Source organism: Mustela lutreola, chromosome 8 (genome assembly GCF_030435805.1).
Source record: "Mustela lutreola isolate mMusLut2 chromosome 8, mMusLut2.pri, whole genome shotgun sequence".
NCBI classification, from domain to species: domain Eukaryota; kingdom Metazoa; phylum Chordata; class Mammalia; order Carnivora; family Mustelidae; genus Mustela; species Mustela lutreola.
This window is the reverse complement of record NC_081297.1, coordinates 114,137,258-114,151,639: the sequence shown is the minus strand read 5'-3', so window position 1 is coordinate 114,151,639 and position 14,382 is coordinate 114,137,258. Positions and strand designations below refer to the sequence as shown.

The window sequence follows — 14,382 nt, the reverse complement described above, 5'->3', positions numbered from 1 at the left end:
TCTTCAAACGAAATGTGCAGAGTCTTTGGTTCTACAGAATATATTGCCTTAACCTTTGATATCTGGAAGCTGGTTAGGAATTCCAGAGGAAGCAAGTGCTTGCCAATCCCTAAGTAACAATATAGACCTCTAATTAACAAAATGTATGTGTAATGGACATTTTTCAGGTTCTAAGAACCCTTTATGAAGTTATTTATACCAAATGAAGCTCATGTATTATTTTTTAAAAAGTAGAAATTTTTTTTACCTATGTCCTACTTAATCAGTGACTCTATTTTTTAGATGAATTCATAACGTACTCTTGAACTTTGCCTCCACTTACTATGAGTCAGGATTAAGAACAAGCAGGTCTATCTCCAACCCCATTGAAAATTCTGTCTTTGGAGCACTAAAATGACTTGCTTATAAGGAAATCCCTTGATATAGTGATGCTATAAGGTGACAATGTATTCATAGTGTTTATGAGCACTAAAGGCTATAAAGACTTTAGTAATTTGCCAAATGTGACTGTCTCTGATAATGGTATTGATGGATTCAGCACAGTTTAACATGTATGGGATGTACATTACTGCACATATTTTGGTTTTTCTTCTAGGTAAGGGAGCGACTGAGGGTTTCTTTAGAAAGAGTCTCTGCACTGGAAGAAGAACTAGCTGCTGCTAATCAGGAGGTAACATACCAAACTTTCTCCTCTTTTGAGGTGCAATATCACTAACATTATAGCCCTTGTGTTTCACGTCACTTTTATTAAAACTGTCACAAAAAATAAATGACATTCTGTATATGCCACTGAACAAGGTCTGTTGAAACTAGTTGCCAGGGTCATGTTTTCTGATTTCTGGTGAGTTGGATCTGTCACTAAGAGATGAAAAGAAAATTACCAAAAACTAGTGACAAAGGGGCTTAGAAAAACTGCAGTCAGAATAGCAGTCGTTTCAAAAATTAAAACACAGCTCCGAAGTTGGAAAACATGTCAAATATCTGTGAAACTTAGAAAATGTCACAAAGGAAGTTGACTCCTTGGAGATATAAATATACTTCCCTTAAGGTTCTTATTCTTATCTTCTCAGAGCTTCTGCCCATGTTTAGTGGCATCACTGAATCCACTCCTCTTGCTCTCATTCATGACTAAAGTACTATAACCATCTCTGACATTTAAAGAGTTGTTTTTTTCTTTAGAAAAATTTGCTAACTTTGGTTTTTAGGACACAAATGAAGTTGGGTCATTAGACCAGACATAGATATATAGATAAAAATACATTTAAATATATAAAATGTATGAAAAATAACCTGTGTAGGTCACCAAAATAGCCCCATCTCTTTTTCTCTCTCTAACATTTACTTATAAGGCTACTTTTCTCTCCAGAAATTTATTCCAGTGATGTAAATATTGGTATTGCTAGTAGTAGACCTATTAAAATAATCCTATAAAATCTTTTTAGTTTTGAATTATTAAAGATATGGGAGGCTGTCATTAATTATAAATATTATCAAGGCATTCTTATTAAAATAATATTTGCATTTGCTTTGTATGCACAAATACACATTTTTAAACCATGATAAAAATCTCAAGTATAAATTACCTTGTTCTTTAAAATAATCTAGCTCAATTAAACAAGTTTAAAGTTAACCTTTGTTTGTTCTAGGTTAGCAATTTAAACATTAGAAAAAATGGACTTTTGAATGCAGGAATAATGAGTTCCATGTGAACTAAATTTTAGCGGCGTCAAAAACAAATGGCAGCACAACAGTTTAAAAAAGAAAATACACACACACACACACACAAACACACACACACAAATTTTGGTGACCAGATCAGCTTAGCAAACTGGATGGCTTTAGATAAATAAGTAAAATAAAGGGAACAAAGGGAAATAAAAGATTGGTACCTCTTAGTCATCATAGAAGAAAAGAACCTCTGAAGTAATAGATAATGACAAGAAGATCTCTGTCTTTTTAGGAGAAAGAATAGGTTTTACCAATAAAGTAAGTATATGCTTTCCTAGAATATCCTGAAAAAATATTAAATGTTCATTTATTTTGTGTCTTATCATTGTTAATTTTGATTTTCATGTATGTTTAAAAGTATATTTATTTTGGGTACATCCCTCAAAATATTTTATTGGTAAGACTAAAACAACAAAAGCTTTGACAACTACTCCTGTGATAGCCTTGCTTACCATGCAGTGATAAACCTGTTTGTAACAAAGGGATAGTGAAACCTCTTGGCAAAGTTATGTGCCCCAAAGTAAAAATATTCCTCAAGTTCAAGTAAGGCTCTGAAAAATTTGCTCTAGACATGACAACAGCATAGTTCAAGCAGATATAAAATGGAAGAACAATGCTTGAGAGAACCAAAGTGGAAGAAAGATTTTTTTTTTTTTTTAATTTTTTATTTTTTATAAACATATATTTTTTATATACATATATTTTTATCCCCAACCCCCTTCTCCCCAACCCCCGGGGGGAGGGGGTTGGGGAGAAGGGGGTGGGATTATGGAAGAAAGATTTTTGACGGTTATCTCCAATAATTTAGCCTCCAATTTTATTGTAGTCTGTTGTAGGCAGCATGGTCCATTTGATTGCTTTGTATATTTTAAATCATTAACATGATTCTACAATTACTACAGCCTTTCTAAATGATTTTTGTTTTGTTTTACATCATTTACAGAAGAGGAAAGTAATTGTGTGCTCATTATTAACTCCAATAATTTTTTTTTCCCCTTGATTTTTTTATTAACTTCCAGGTGGCTTTACCAGAATCCGTACTTAGGAAGTCACATATCTAAGGATGGGGAAGGGATTAGAAAAGTCCCCTTAGTTTTCTAACAATAAATTTTTTTTATAAATAATTAATGATTTTAAGAGAGAGTGCATGGGGAAAAGCCAGCTTTTCCTTCAAGCTGAAACTTGGATTTCATTATGAAAATTAAAAAGAGAGAGAGAGAGAGAGAAATCAGAAGACACCTACAGTTTGAGTTCTCAGAATAACAGTTGGTACAAGAAATCCCTATAAGCCAGGTATCATGTATTGATGATAAGGTAACATTTAGAAATCTGACCCAAAAAGTTTAGAAAAATTTACACTATTGTCAGCTTTAGAAAGGGGAACTAAATAACATTTGAATGTTAGAGGAAGTAATTGAAGAAAGTATTTTAGAAAATAAAGGGCAATTTTTTAAAGAATAAAAACAATTTAAGAACACAGTCTTAAGGACCAAACAAAAATACATAGCATAGACAAAAACAATCAGGGACTCAAACAAAATTCTGCACATGGCTAAATGAGCAAGGGTTTGGGGAAAATTTCATTTGATGCTTTAGATTTTAAATTAAAATTAAAATTACTTACAAGTGTTCCTTAATGGTTCAAATCTGCACCTTTCCTGAGTTTATATAGGAAGCTTGACAAGTAAGGATACCATAGTGTTCAAATCTCTTTGATTCCCAAGTTTCTGGTAGGGGTAGTAACTGTCCAGATATTTATCCAAACATATTCCTGAATTATTTCAGTTCCAAAATTCAGAAAAGAGAAATCAGAGAGCAGGGGTTTAGACTGCAAGTGATATAGTCATATACCTTGTTATATTCATACACATATATGCATATGTAGAGTTTGAGAAGATGACAGAATAGAGTTTATTCTATCATCATTATTTTAATAGAGTTGATTCTGTCATCTATATATCATTATTCTCTTTCTGTGCCTGTCGGTGTATCTGTCCCTATCTCTGTCTCTCTCATCTTGTCCCCTTCTCCTACATGTTTTGGAGTTAATGTTTAATATATTTCCTTTTTATACACTCTCCCATGGAGCCCTCATCTTGTTCTCATACATCCCAGGCTACAACCATGACTTCGGTGGCTAAAAAAAAGAGAAAGGACAAAATCTGTAGCTCAAAATTCCTGCTTTTTTCTGAGCCTCAAGGCATTTCCACACAGCTGTGCTAATGGTTGAGGAGACTGTTTTCTGCCACAGGAATCCAGCAGGGGGCAAGGCGGAGAGGTTGAAATCTTGCTCAGGGTTTGCAAATCAAGATATGCACCTGGATATCTGTCATCACATACAGGGAATGAGTTTTCTAATTTACACAAAGGCGCCATATGTACTGGTGGGCCTGGAACTCCACCTAGTTTTTACAAGTGTCCCCTTAGGTTCCCTATGGCCCATTAACTAATGAAATAAATAGCCTTATTCAAAAGAATATGAGGCAACTGTATGTTCTAATTTGGAAAGAGCTCCAAAACTTTTTCTTTTACAAAAAGAAAAAGTTACATAGAATGATCCCATTGTTGTACAAATATAATTAATAATAATACATTATTGTAGGACTAGAAAAAATTTGAGTATATAAATACCAAACTCTCATTTATTAGTTGTCTCTGCCTCTTGTAGGCCTATGTACTCTGCATTACTTTCAAATTTGAGTTTTTAATAACTTCATTATAACATAAACAAAATGATAAAGATATTTTAGTTAGATGACATTTTCCATAACTAGATAGTTCTCTTGATCACTTAGCGATAGCCATAGGTAATATTTACTGAGAGCTTTAAATTCCTAAGCACTGTGCTAAATACATTTGTATCAGCAGAATAATCCTGGAGTTTTGGTACTACTGTTATTTTATAGATGAGCCCAGAGAGGTCGTTTCTCTTAAGGTGCCTTTCTCTTCTGCTACAAAATGTTATCTCTGAATTTGTCTTAACTCTCTGTACTCAGGCAGTTCCAATCTCTACCTTTAACTCTGTCTGTAATCAAACCCCATCCAATACTCTCTTCTTTGTGCATATACGTTAAAACCACTATAGTTCACGTGTCATTAATTTTCACTTGGAATATTGTGATGGGTTTTCATTTATTCTTGTTTCCTATCCCTTTCTGCTGTGTCATTCTCCAGGGTTATAACCCTGCTAAGCAAAGCTCTAATCATAGTGATTATTTCTTACAACATATTCTAAGATGTAATACATACTTATATGTAATAAATACCATATTAGTACATTAACAACATAATGCTACAATATACTGTATGAACACATGTGTTAATAATGTAATCATATATCAAGAACCTCTTCAATGGTCCTAATCTACAAATCTAGCTCTAACTCCTACTACCCCTACTGCCATGACTGAGTCATTCTAAGGTCTTGTTAACATAATTATATTCATTGTTTTTGAAATTAACCAACATGTTTCCTGTATCTTACTTATGCTAATGTCTCTCCTGGAATGCTTCCACAACTCTCATTCATTCACTGAAATCATATTTCCCCATTTAAACTCAAGTTCAGACATTACCTTTTTTAATGAAATATTTTATGAGTTCTTGCCACAGTCATCATTCCTTAGTTTAAATTGCTAAAACTCATTGCTTCAGCATCTATTTTGACTGTTCAACAGCTATTGGAGTTAATTATATATCCGTCTAAGCCTAGGCTGTTAGTTCCCTGAGAAAAATGGACTGCATCTTGTTCATTTGTGTTTATTGTATTCACTACAGTGATGCGAACCTCATGATTAACATGTATTTGTCAAATTTCATTGTATAGCATTTGTTCTAGCCAGTGTTTTCACATTATTCCTTTGCTATTTCCTTAGTATTAAAGTTTGAATTACCTTAGGCATGCTCAATTAACAACACTACATTGATTATATGGATTAAATGAATAAGATGTTTGTTCTTTCCAAATATAATTATTGAGTATCCACCAAGTGCAGAAAATTCTGAGTCTCTGACAGGAGGAATAGGAAAAAACACAATGATAAATGAAACATTATGCAAGATTTCATGTAATTTGCCCTCAAGAGATGAAAATGAATATATAAATGTAAGTAAGGTATAACAATGCAAAACTCAATAAATGAAAAACACAGGCCCCAAATGCAGAGAGGATAAAGATATTTATTCTCAACTGAAGGATCAGAGAAGGATCACCCTTGAAAGAAATCTATGATTTGTCTTTAAAACTAGGGGGAAACATTTCAGGCTGAGTAGACAGTATGGTGGAAAACAGAAACAAAACCCTGAAATTGGCTGTTTCTAGAGTAGAGAGGATGGTGCTGTGTCAGTAAGGATTTGGGTATGAAAAGATGTGAAAGTGGAAGATGGGTAGGTGGGGAGGACTAAGATTTCAGAGGGCCCGAAATACCACGATCAAAGAGTAGAATTCATACTTTAAATGCATACTTAATGAAGTGAGGAAGCGGTGAAGGTTTTGTTGTTTTGTTTTGGTAAAGTAAAAACTATGACGGTATGTTCTTTATTTCCTTTCTTTTGTAAAGTGTTAGGGTGGAGTAGAGCTGGAAAGTTGACATAATTGACATGGCTGGCTGACATAATTAGCTGATGTGTGATTTTGATTGACACCTCAGTTCAACAAGTATTTATTGGGCATCTTCTGTTTGCCAGGCATTGACTTAAGTACTAGGTATAAGCATATTAATAAAACTCAGATATTTAATGAATCAAAATTCTCTCAAATATAAGAAATAGAGATGTTGAAAATCTTTATAGTGGGAAGGTGTTATTTCATGGGTATGGAGTTTCAGTTTGGGACTCTGAAAAAGGTTCTTAAGATGGATAGTGGTGATGGTTGCAGAGCAATGTAAACATACTACACCCTACACTTAAAATTGGTTAAAATGGTTAATTTTACATTACGTACAGTTTGCCACAATAAGAAATTAATTATACTACAATATGACTAATGTGAAAATAAAAGTAACTACAAGGTTTTTTAATATTACAAAAGAGAGTAATTAATTGTATGGGCATAAAGAAGGAAAAGCAGATAGTATTATAAACATATTCCTAGAGAAATTTCGTCATTTGTAGCAGCATGGATGAATTTTGAAACATTACACTAAGTGAAGTAAGCCAGACAAAGAAATACTGTATGACTTTATTTATATATAGAATCTAAAAGGGTTGGAGTCCTAGAAATAGAGTAGATTGGTGGTTGCCCAGGCTAGCGATAGGAGGGAAAAAGGAAAGGCTTATCAAAGGATGGAAACCTTCAGTTATAAAGAAAAAGATTAGGGGATCTGATGTACAGCATGGTAATGATAGTTAATGATACTGTATTGTATATTTAAAATTTGTTAAGACAGTAGGTATTAAATGTTTTCACTACCAACAACTAAAAACTGGCAATTCTATGGGGTGATGGGTGTATTAACTAACCTTACTGGGGTAAGCATTCAAAAATAGGTACATTAATCAGTGCATTGGGGATAAACTTACACAATATTCTTTGTCAGTTGTATCTCAATAAAGTCCAAAATCTTTCTAGAGAAAAAAATCACCTAGAGTTTGAAGAGTGACTTGAAAGAGCTTACCAGATGGACTTGTGGGAAAAGAAGGGAAGTAGACAGGAAGAAGGATGAGGACTAGACTGCAGAGTTAGGCAGAGCAGAGTTGGGGAAGCATGGGCTTCCTCCTCCGGGCAACAGTGAGTCAAGAAAGAGTTTTTAAGGAGAGAAAAATGTGATCACATTTTTAATTTTGCAGACCAGTGATACTTTCAAAAGTTAAGGATATTAAAATGTATATAATAACCAAAGTCCTATGTTTATGGTTCAGATTTTTAAAATCACTATGATTTTGTAAAAGAAACAAGGGACTGATGTCAGAAAATACTGAATTATGTAAAACAGAAGTATTACCATGTCTGGCATTTCTTCTGTTCTCTTAGTAATGGGAAATAATATAAGTGAAAGAATCAAAACAGTATTTAAATTTGCTGTCATTTTATGCCTCTTTGAATAGCCCCACAGAGGTAGCTTGTACTGTTAATGTTGAGTACATTTTCCAGGCCATTGTCCTAAAAAAGTGAGTCCAGTTTATTTAGGCACAGAAAATACAATAATGTCTTTATTTCTTGCAGAGTATTTTTGTTACTGCTTAAAATTGGAAAACCACACACACACAAATGTACAATAAAGGGAAATGCAAGGAAGAATAAATGGATTACTTCCTAACAATGTGTTCTCCTTTAGCAGAGTCTCATATCCTTTTAAAATTATTTTAATTAAATGAGACAAAATGGATTATTTTGAAGTTACATTAAAAATCAATTGACAGGGGCGCCTGGGTGGCTCAGTGGGTTAGGCCGCTGCCTTTGGCTCGGGTCATGATCTCAGGGTCCTGGGATCGAGCCCCGCATCGGGCTCTCTGCTCGGCAGGGAGCCTGCTTCCCTCTCTCTCTCTCTCTGCCTGCCTCTCCATCTACTTGTGATTTCTCTCTGTAAAATAAATAAATAAAAAAAATCTTAAAAAAAAAAAAAATCAATTGACAGACTAATTTTCACTGAATATACAGGTGCACTTATTTTAAAAGCTTTTCTGCATGATTGCATTATACATAAAAAGAACTGTTACATTGAATTGTAGGCTGATCTATATATATTTTTTTATATTGCTTTCATTCTATGTTTGTTTATTCCAAGCAATGAACTTACCAACTTTCAATTGGAATTTTCTTAAGGAAATTAGCATTTCATTCTACTTCATCTGTAACCAGCCTTATCCTTGAGGTCTTATTTCCTAAGGGAAAATGAAAGAACTTGTATGGGCAAATCTAATATCATTCTCATTTAGAAGAATATTGCATCAGAATGGTGAGAGAAGCTAGAGGTAGCAAGTCCGTGTTTGTGGGACTTATAAGAGTGTGGACTTTGGCCATTCCATTAAATACATTACACCATTAGGGACACCTGGCTGGCTCAGTTGGTTAAGCGGCTGCCTTCGGCTCAGGTCATGATCCCAGCGTGCTGGGATCGAGTCCCACATGGGGCTCCTTGCTTGGCAGGGAGCCTGTTTCTCCCTCTGCATCTGCCTGCCACTTTGTCTGCCTGTGCTCGCTCTCTTGCTCTCTCTCTGACAAATAAATAAATAAAACCTTAAAAAAATTTTTTAAATAAAATAAATAAATACATTACACCATTAAATCACCATAATGATTTCTTGAGTTGGGACTAGATCCAGTGCTTTGTGGAATCCATGGAAATTAATGGAAACATGGAAAAGTTGAATAGATATAGGCAAAGATGGAACCTACCCTTTTTAGCAAATAAAAGTCTGAGAAGGAAATGAGAGATGTAAAAATCAACCATGTCAAGAGTTAATGAAGCAAAAAAGAGATAAGAGATAGATAACGAGAGAGTTTTTAGTGTGGAGACTGGAGATGGCCAACAGTATCAAATGTTTCATGAAGACATAAAAGATGATGTCTAATATGAGATGGTTAGATTTACAATTAGGTCACTGGAAAGGTTTACAAAGACAGTTTCAATAAAATATAATAGAAGGAGAATAGCTATTATGAAAAGAGTGAGTCAATTAGAAGTTTAGAAATGGAGATGATGAGTAATATTCTTTTGAGAAGTTTGGCAAAGAAGGAGAAAGGTGGTTAAATGTTGAAAAAATAGGCCATGTTGACAGATAGCCTATTGAAAATACTTTCAACCAAAGAAGAAATGAAGGAGAAGCAATATTTGATGGGCAGCCACAGTAGAGGTTAGGCATGGTTTCAAGATCAATTGCAGGTTGTAGAACTCTGTTCTCTAAAAAATGGAGAAAGGAGAATGGAATGTGTAGTGTAAAGATGAAAGAAAAGTTTGATTTGGAGGGGAAAGATGTAAGCATTATATCAGATATTCCTCCCAAGAAAATATGGGTTCTTGGCTAAGGGAGATGGGAGCAGAGGTACTTTTTATGAGCTTAAGGAAACTGAAAATAAGGCGATGTAGAATGTGGCAAGGAACCAATAAGACTAAGCAAGGATATTTTACTGTGAGATGAGGACTCAGCGGAGGTTCTCATGGAGAGCCCCAGCAACCTAAAATTTGCCAGTTTCCACTTACCAACTGAAACAACATGGATTCTACTATGATATTTCCTTATCTAAATCTATGAAGTTCTGTTATTCATCATAATTTGAAAGGAAGAAATATGAATATGAAATTAAAGTGGTATCAGATGACTTTGGCCACTTTGAATCAATCCAGAGGTGAAATGATTTCTAAAACTTAACAAAGTTGCAAAATCAGGAAACTTCTGAAATCCATGAGCAACTCAGCTGTAGTTCAGTAGTGTGAGAGAAATTTAGTTGCTGAAGATGATCCAGAAAAATGTGTAAAGTGGGAAAGCTGTTAAGCAGCACTTAGTAAAGAAATTTGCTTTTGGGGAACAGATAGTGATACTCATCTGAAGTCACATGACCATTTATTTGCAGATTTAATGAAATGACCAAGTCATTTTCCTCTTCAAATTAAAGCTGCCATTTCTGTGAATGGAAAGCTCCAGATACAGAAAAAAGAGACTACAGTAAAAGTTTTTGAGTTAAATTATTTCAGAATCCTAAAATTGATCATTATTTATCTCGTTAGACTCTGCCAGTTACTCATTTTTTGATCCTTTTAATTCTCTCTGCCAGTTCCACGAGATAAATGTCTATCACTGCTTTTATAAAAATGATTCATCTTAAAGCAGCTTTCTAATTTACTGTATGTTTATATACACCACAGCCTGATTCAGCTGATTAGCTTATGTTCATCATTAGTAAATGTATGAAACTATTTTTGTAAATTTCATGACCGAGCGACTTTGAATTAACATTCTAACAGAAATTCAAATACAAGTGTTTTTTTATGTTTTATTAGTATTTGAAGCAATTTGCCATGGCTAAACTTACCTGAAAATATTATTTGTTTAATGACAACGGTGTTTGCATAAGCTAATGACATCTTGCATCCCCCAACTTATATCCCAATGTAAAACTCTCTGATGTGACATTTTTAGATTGCCTGCAAACCTTATGACCTTCTGATAGACCCATTTATTGGAAACCGGTACTTCCTGTTGGAATTGTATCATTTTGGGTTAGAAAAATGTGTAGTTATTAATTGATTTTATTTCATGAAAAAGTTTAATAATAGTTGAACAATGTCCTTTTTTTGCTTAATATTGGTAAATTCAAAACTTCAGCATTGTTACTCACAATGGCCTACAATTGCTCATTATGCCTCTCAGTTATGCTTTATGATGATACTGTATTGTAAAGATGAGCGTAGATACTGTAGATACTGTGATTGCCCACATTATTATCATCAATGGAAAATGTCTTCTTTGCTGTTGACAATTGTACTTTTCCAACACAAAGAATCTTTCCAAATAAAGAGAAACCAAGATGTCTTATAACAAAATATGTTAAAAGGCTTAAAATGAAAAGAGCCAAGGAAATTGCTGTTTGCTGCTCCCACTGTTTTTACTATTTCCAAGACCTGTCTGAAGCAATTGTTTAAAATATAGGTTAAAGTTGTCTCCTGTTGTGTTTGAGACATTTGAAGTCTGTTTGCCAATCTTTTTGACTTTTTTTCCTGTTTTGGTTAGAATCCTTTCCCTGAGGAAAGCATAGGATTTGTTTTTCTTGTGAAAACAGGCTTGGCTGTCTTATCCTTGCATGTTTTTTTTTTTCCCTCTTACTATTAATAGCAAGATCACACTTGATATTAATACTTTGATCATAAGCATCAAAAATTGACCCATCTTATTTTACCCACATGTTTACTTAAGTTTTCTTATTAATTTTAAAGCTAACAATTTGACAAAGATTACTTAACTTTTAGAAAATTAAAATGAAATAATGAAATTTAGTGAGAGACAAGGGAGAAAGGAAAAAGAAAAAAAAAAGAATATTTAACTTGAAGTTAAAGATCCCAGTGAAGTCTTAGACTGATCACCTTCTAATTCTGTAGCCCTCGGCAATTTATTTACACTCTCTGTACCTCAGATTTCTTATCTGAGAATTGGAATACTAATAAACTCTGGATCAGCCTATCTTTCAAAGATGGCATGATATTTGGATGAGATTATATACAAGGAAGTACTTAATAAACTTGAAATACTAAACCCATATTGCTATTATAAGGCCCAAAAAGCCAGTATCAGCTAGTTATTAGTTGAGTAGCAGAAAAATCATTTCTGTTGACTATTTGAACTTGATAATAAACAAAATAACAGTAATTTATTTTATACCCAAAACTAAATCTCCTTTTCTTGGATAAATAAACATTTATTCATAGGATGATTCTGTAGTACAACATTCATTTTATACATTACTTTGCAATTCACTTAAAATTTTTTTTTAATTTCTTTTCAGTGTTCCAGAATTCATTGTTTATGCACCACACCCAGTGCTCCATGCAATAGGTGCCCTCCATAATACCCATCACCAGGTTCACCCAACCTCCTACCTTCCTCCCCTCCAAAACCCTCAGTTTGATTCTCAGAGTACACAGTCTCTCATGGTTCAACTCCCCCTCCAATTTCTCCCAACTCACTTCTCCTCTCCATCTCCCCATCTCCTCCATGTTTTTCCTTATGCTCCACAAATAAGCAAAACCATATGATAATTGACTCTCTGCTTGACTTATTTCACTCACATAATCTCTTCCAATCCCGTCCATGTTGATAAAAGGTTGGGTATTCATCCTTTCTGATGGAGGCATAGAACTCCATGGTATATATGAACCACATCTACTTAAGCCATTCATCCATTGAAGGGCATCTTGGTTCTTTCCACAGTTTGTCAACTGTGGCCATTGCTGCTATGAACATTGAGGTCCATATGGCCCTTCTTTTCACTACATCGGTATATATGTATCTTTGGGATAAATATCCAGTAGTGCAATTGCATGGTTGCAGGGTAGCTCTATTTTTAATTTCTTAAGGAATCTCCACACTGTTTTCCAAAGTGGCTGTACCAACTTGCATTCCCACTAACAGTGTAAGAGAGTTCCCCTTTCTCCACATCCTCTCCAACACATGTTGTTTACTGTCTTATTGATTTTGGGTACTCTAACTGGTGTAAGGTGCTATCTCAATGCAATTTTGATTTGAATTTGCCTGATGGCTAGTGATGATGAACTTCTTTTAAGATATATCTCCAAAGGCAAAGGAAACAAAAACAAAAATGAACTTTTGGGACTGCCCATTTCTTGGGTCTGTTAATTTCTTCAAATGCTTTCTTTTCAAAATTCTTCATAAGGTTTTGGTTATTCCCCAGGGATGCCCAGAAGTATAGTTATTATGTATCCAAGTGATTGGATGGATTTGTATACTCACTAATGCTTCTTTATGTTTGTGTATGCTGAATAAAACAGCTGGGGGAGGAAAATAATTTTAAAAAATTAATATTTATTTTACTTATATATTTTTAAAGATTTTATTTATTTATTTTAGAGAGAGTGAGAGAGCACAAGCAGGGGGAGCAGCAGAGAAAGAGGGAGCCTGAGGGCTACATCCCAGGACCCTGGGTTCATTGCCTGAGCTGAAGGCAGCCACTTAACTGACTGAGCCACCCAGGTGCCCCATTAATATCTTAATATTAGAAGAAGAGGAGTCTACTGAAGTTTTGGTATCCTTTTTTTTTTTTTTTTTTTTTACATTTTTTTTTCTGATATTTAGGATTCTGTCACCTAAAAGGATAACTACATGGACAGAAAGCATGAGGACATGGGGAGTTAGAGAGAAGGGGGTTGGGGTAAATTGGAAGGGGAGGAGAATCATGAGAGACTATGGACTCTGAAAAACAATCTGAGGGGTTTGAAGTGACAGTGGGGTGGGAGGTCGGGGTACCAGGTGGTGGGTATTATAGAGGGCACGGATTGCATGGAGCACTGGGTGTGGTGAAAAAATAATGATACTGTTATGCTGAAAATAAATAAATGAAAAAAAAAAATACATGGACAGAGAATACACCATAGTGGAATAGTTCTCAATAAGCATCACTTGTAAAGCATTTGAAAAATGCACATGTATCTAGAAATTCTTACCCATTGTTAGCTTGAGACCTGGCTATCTTCACTTAAGAAATAAAAGGAAAACTGTTATAATTGATTCTGGTGTTTATTGAAATTGAGAACTAGAGTGAGTATTTAATAGAGAAAAATCATGGGCCTTGAAGCAGACGTAGGTTTGATTTCCTGTCCTGCCATTTATAAGCTAAGTGATTTAACATAAGTCAGTTAACATATGTATCTATGTATCTATCTATCTATCTATGTATGCATTCTTTTATTTTGAGAGAGAGTATGTGCAGGTGGTGGAGGAAGAAGTGGCAAAGGAAGAGAGGATCTCAAGCAGATTCCAGGTTCAGCATGGAGCTTGTTGTGGGGCTCAATCCCTTGACCCTAAGATCATGCTTTGAGCTGAAATCAAGAGTCAGACATTTAACTGACTGAGACACCCAGGGCCCTTAAGTCAGTTAACATTTTTAAACTGGTGAATATCTATCAGTAAAATATGAATGAAATTAATAACTACCTATAAGCCAATTATAATAATGAAATAACATGAAGTAAAAATATAGCAATT

The 14,382-nt window shown here is 34.4% G+C and overlaps 1 protein-coding gene across 16 annotated transcripts in view; it reads left to right on the top strand.

Annotated features, from left to right (window-relative positions):
• Positions 1-14,382, top strand: part of PPFIA2 (PTPRF interacting protein alpha 2) — a 497,227-nt gene that overhangs the window by 308,829 nt on the left and 174,016 nt on the right. For 14 of the 16 annotated variants that reach the window (XM_059186425.1, XM_059186440.1, XM_059186426.1 and 11 more), the window contains one exon: positions 596-670. The exons of the other annotated variants lie outside the window; for them this stretch is intronic. In XM_059186425.1, the coding sequence (XP_059042408.1) occupies positions 596-670 (75 nt within the window). The remainder of the gene's footprint in view (positions 1-595; positions 671-14,382) is intronic. 16 annotated transcript variants of the gene reach the window in all.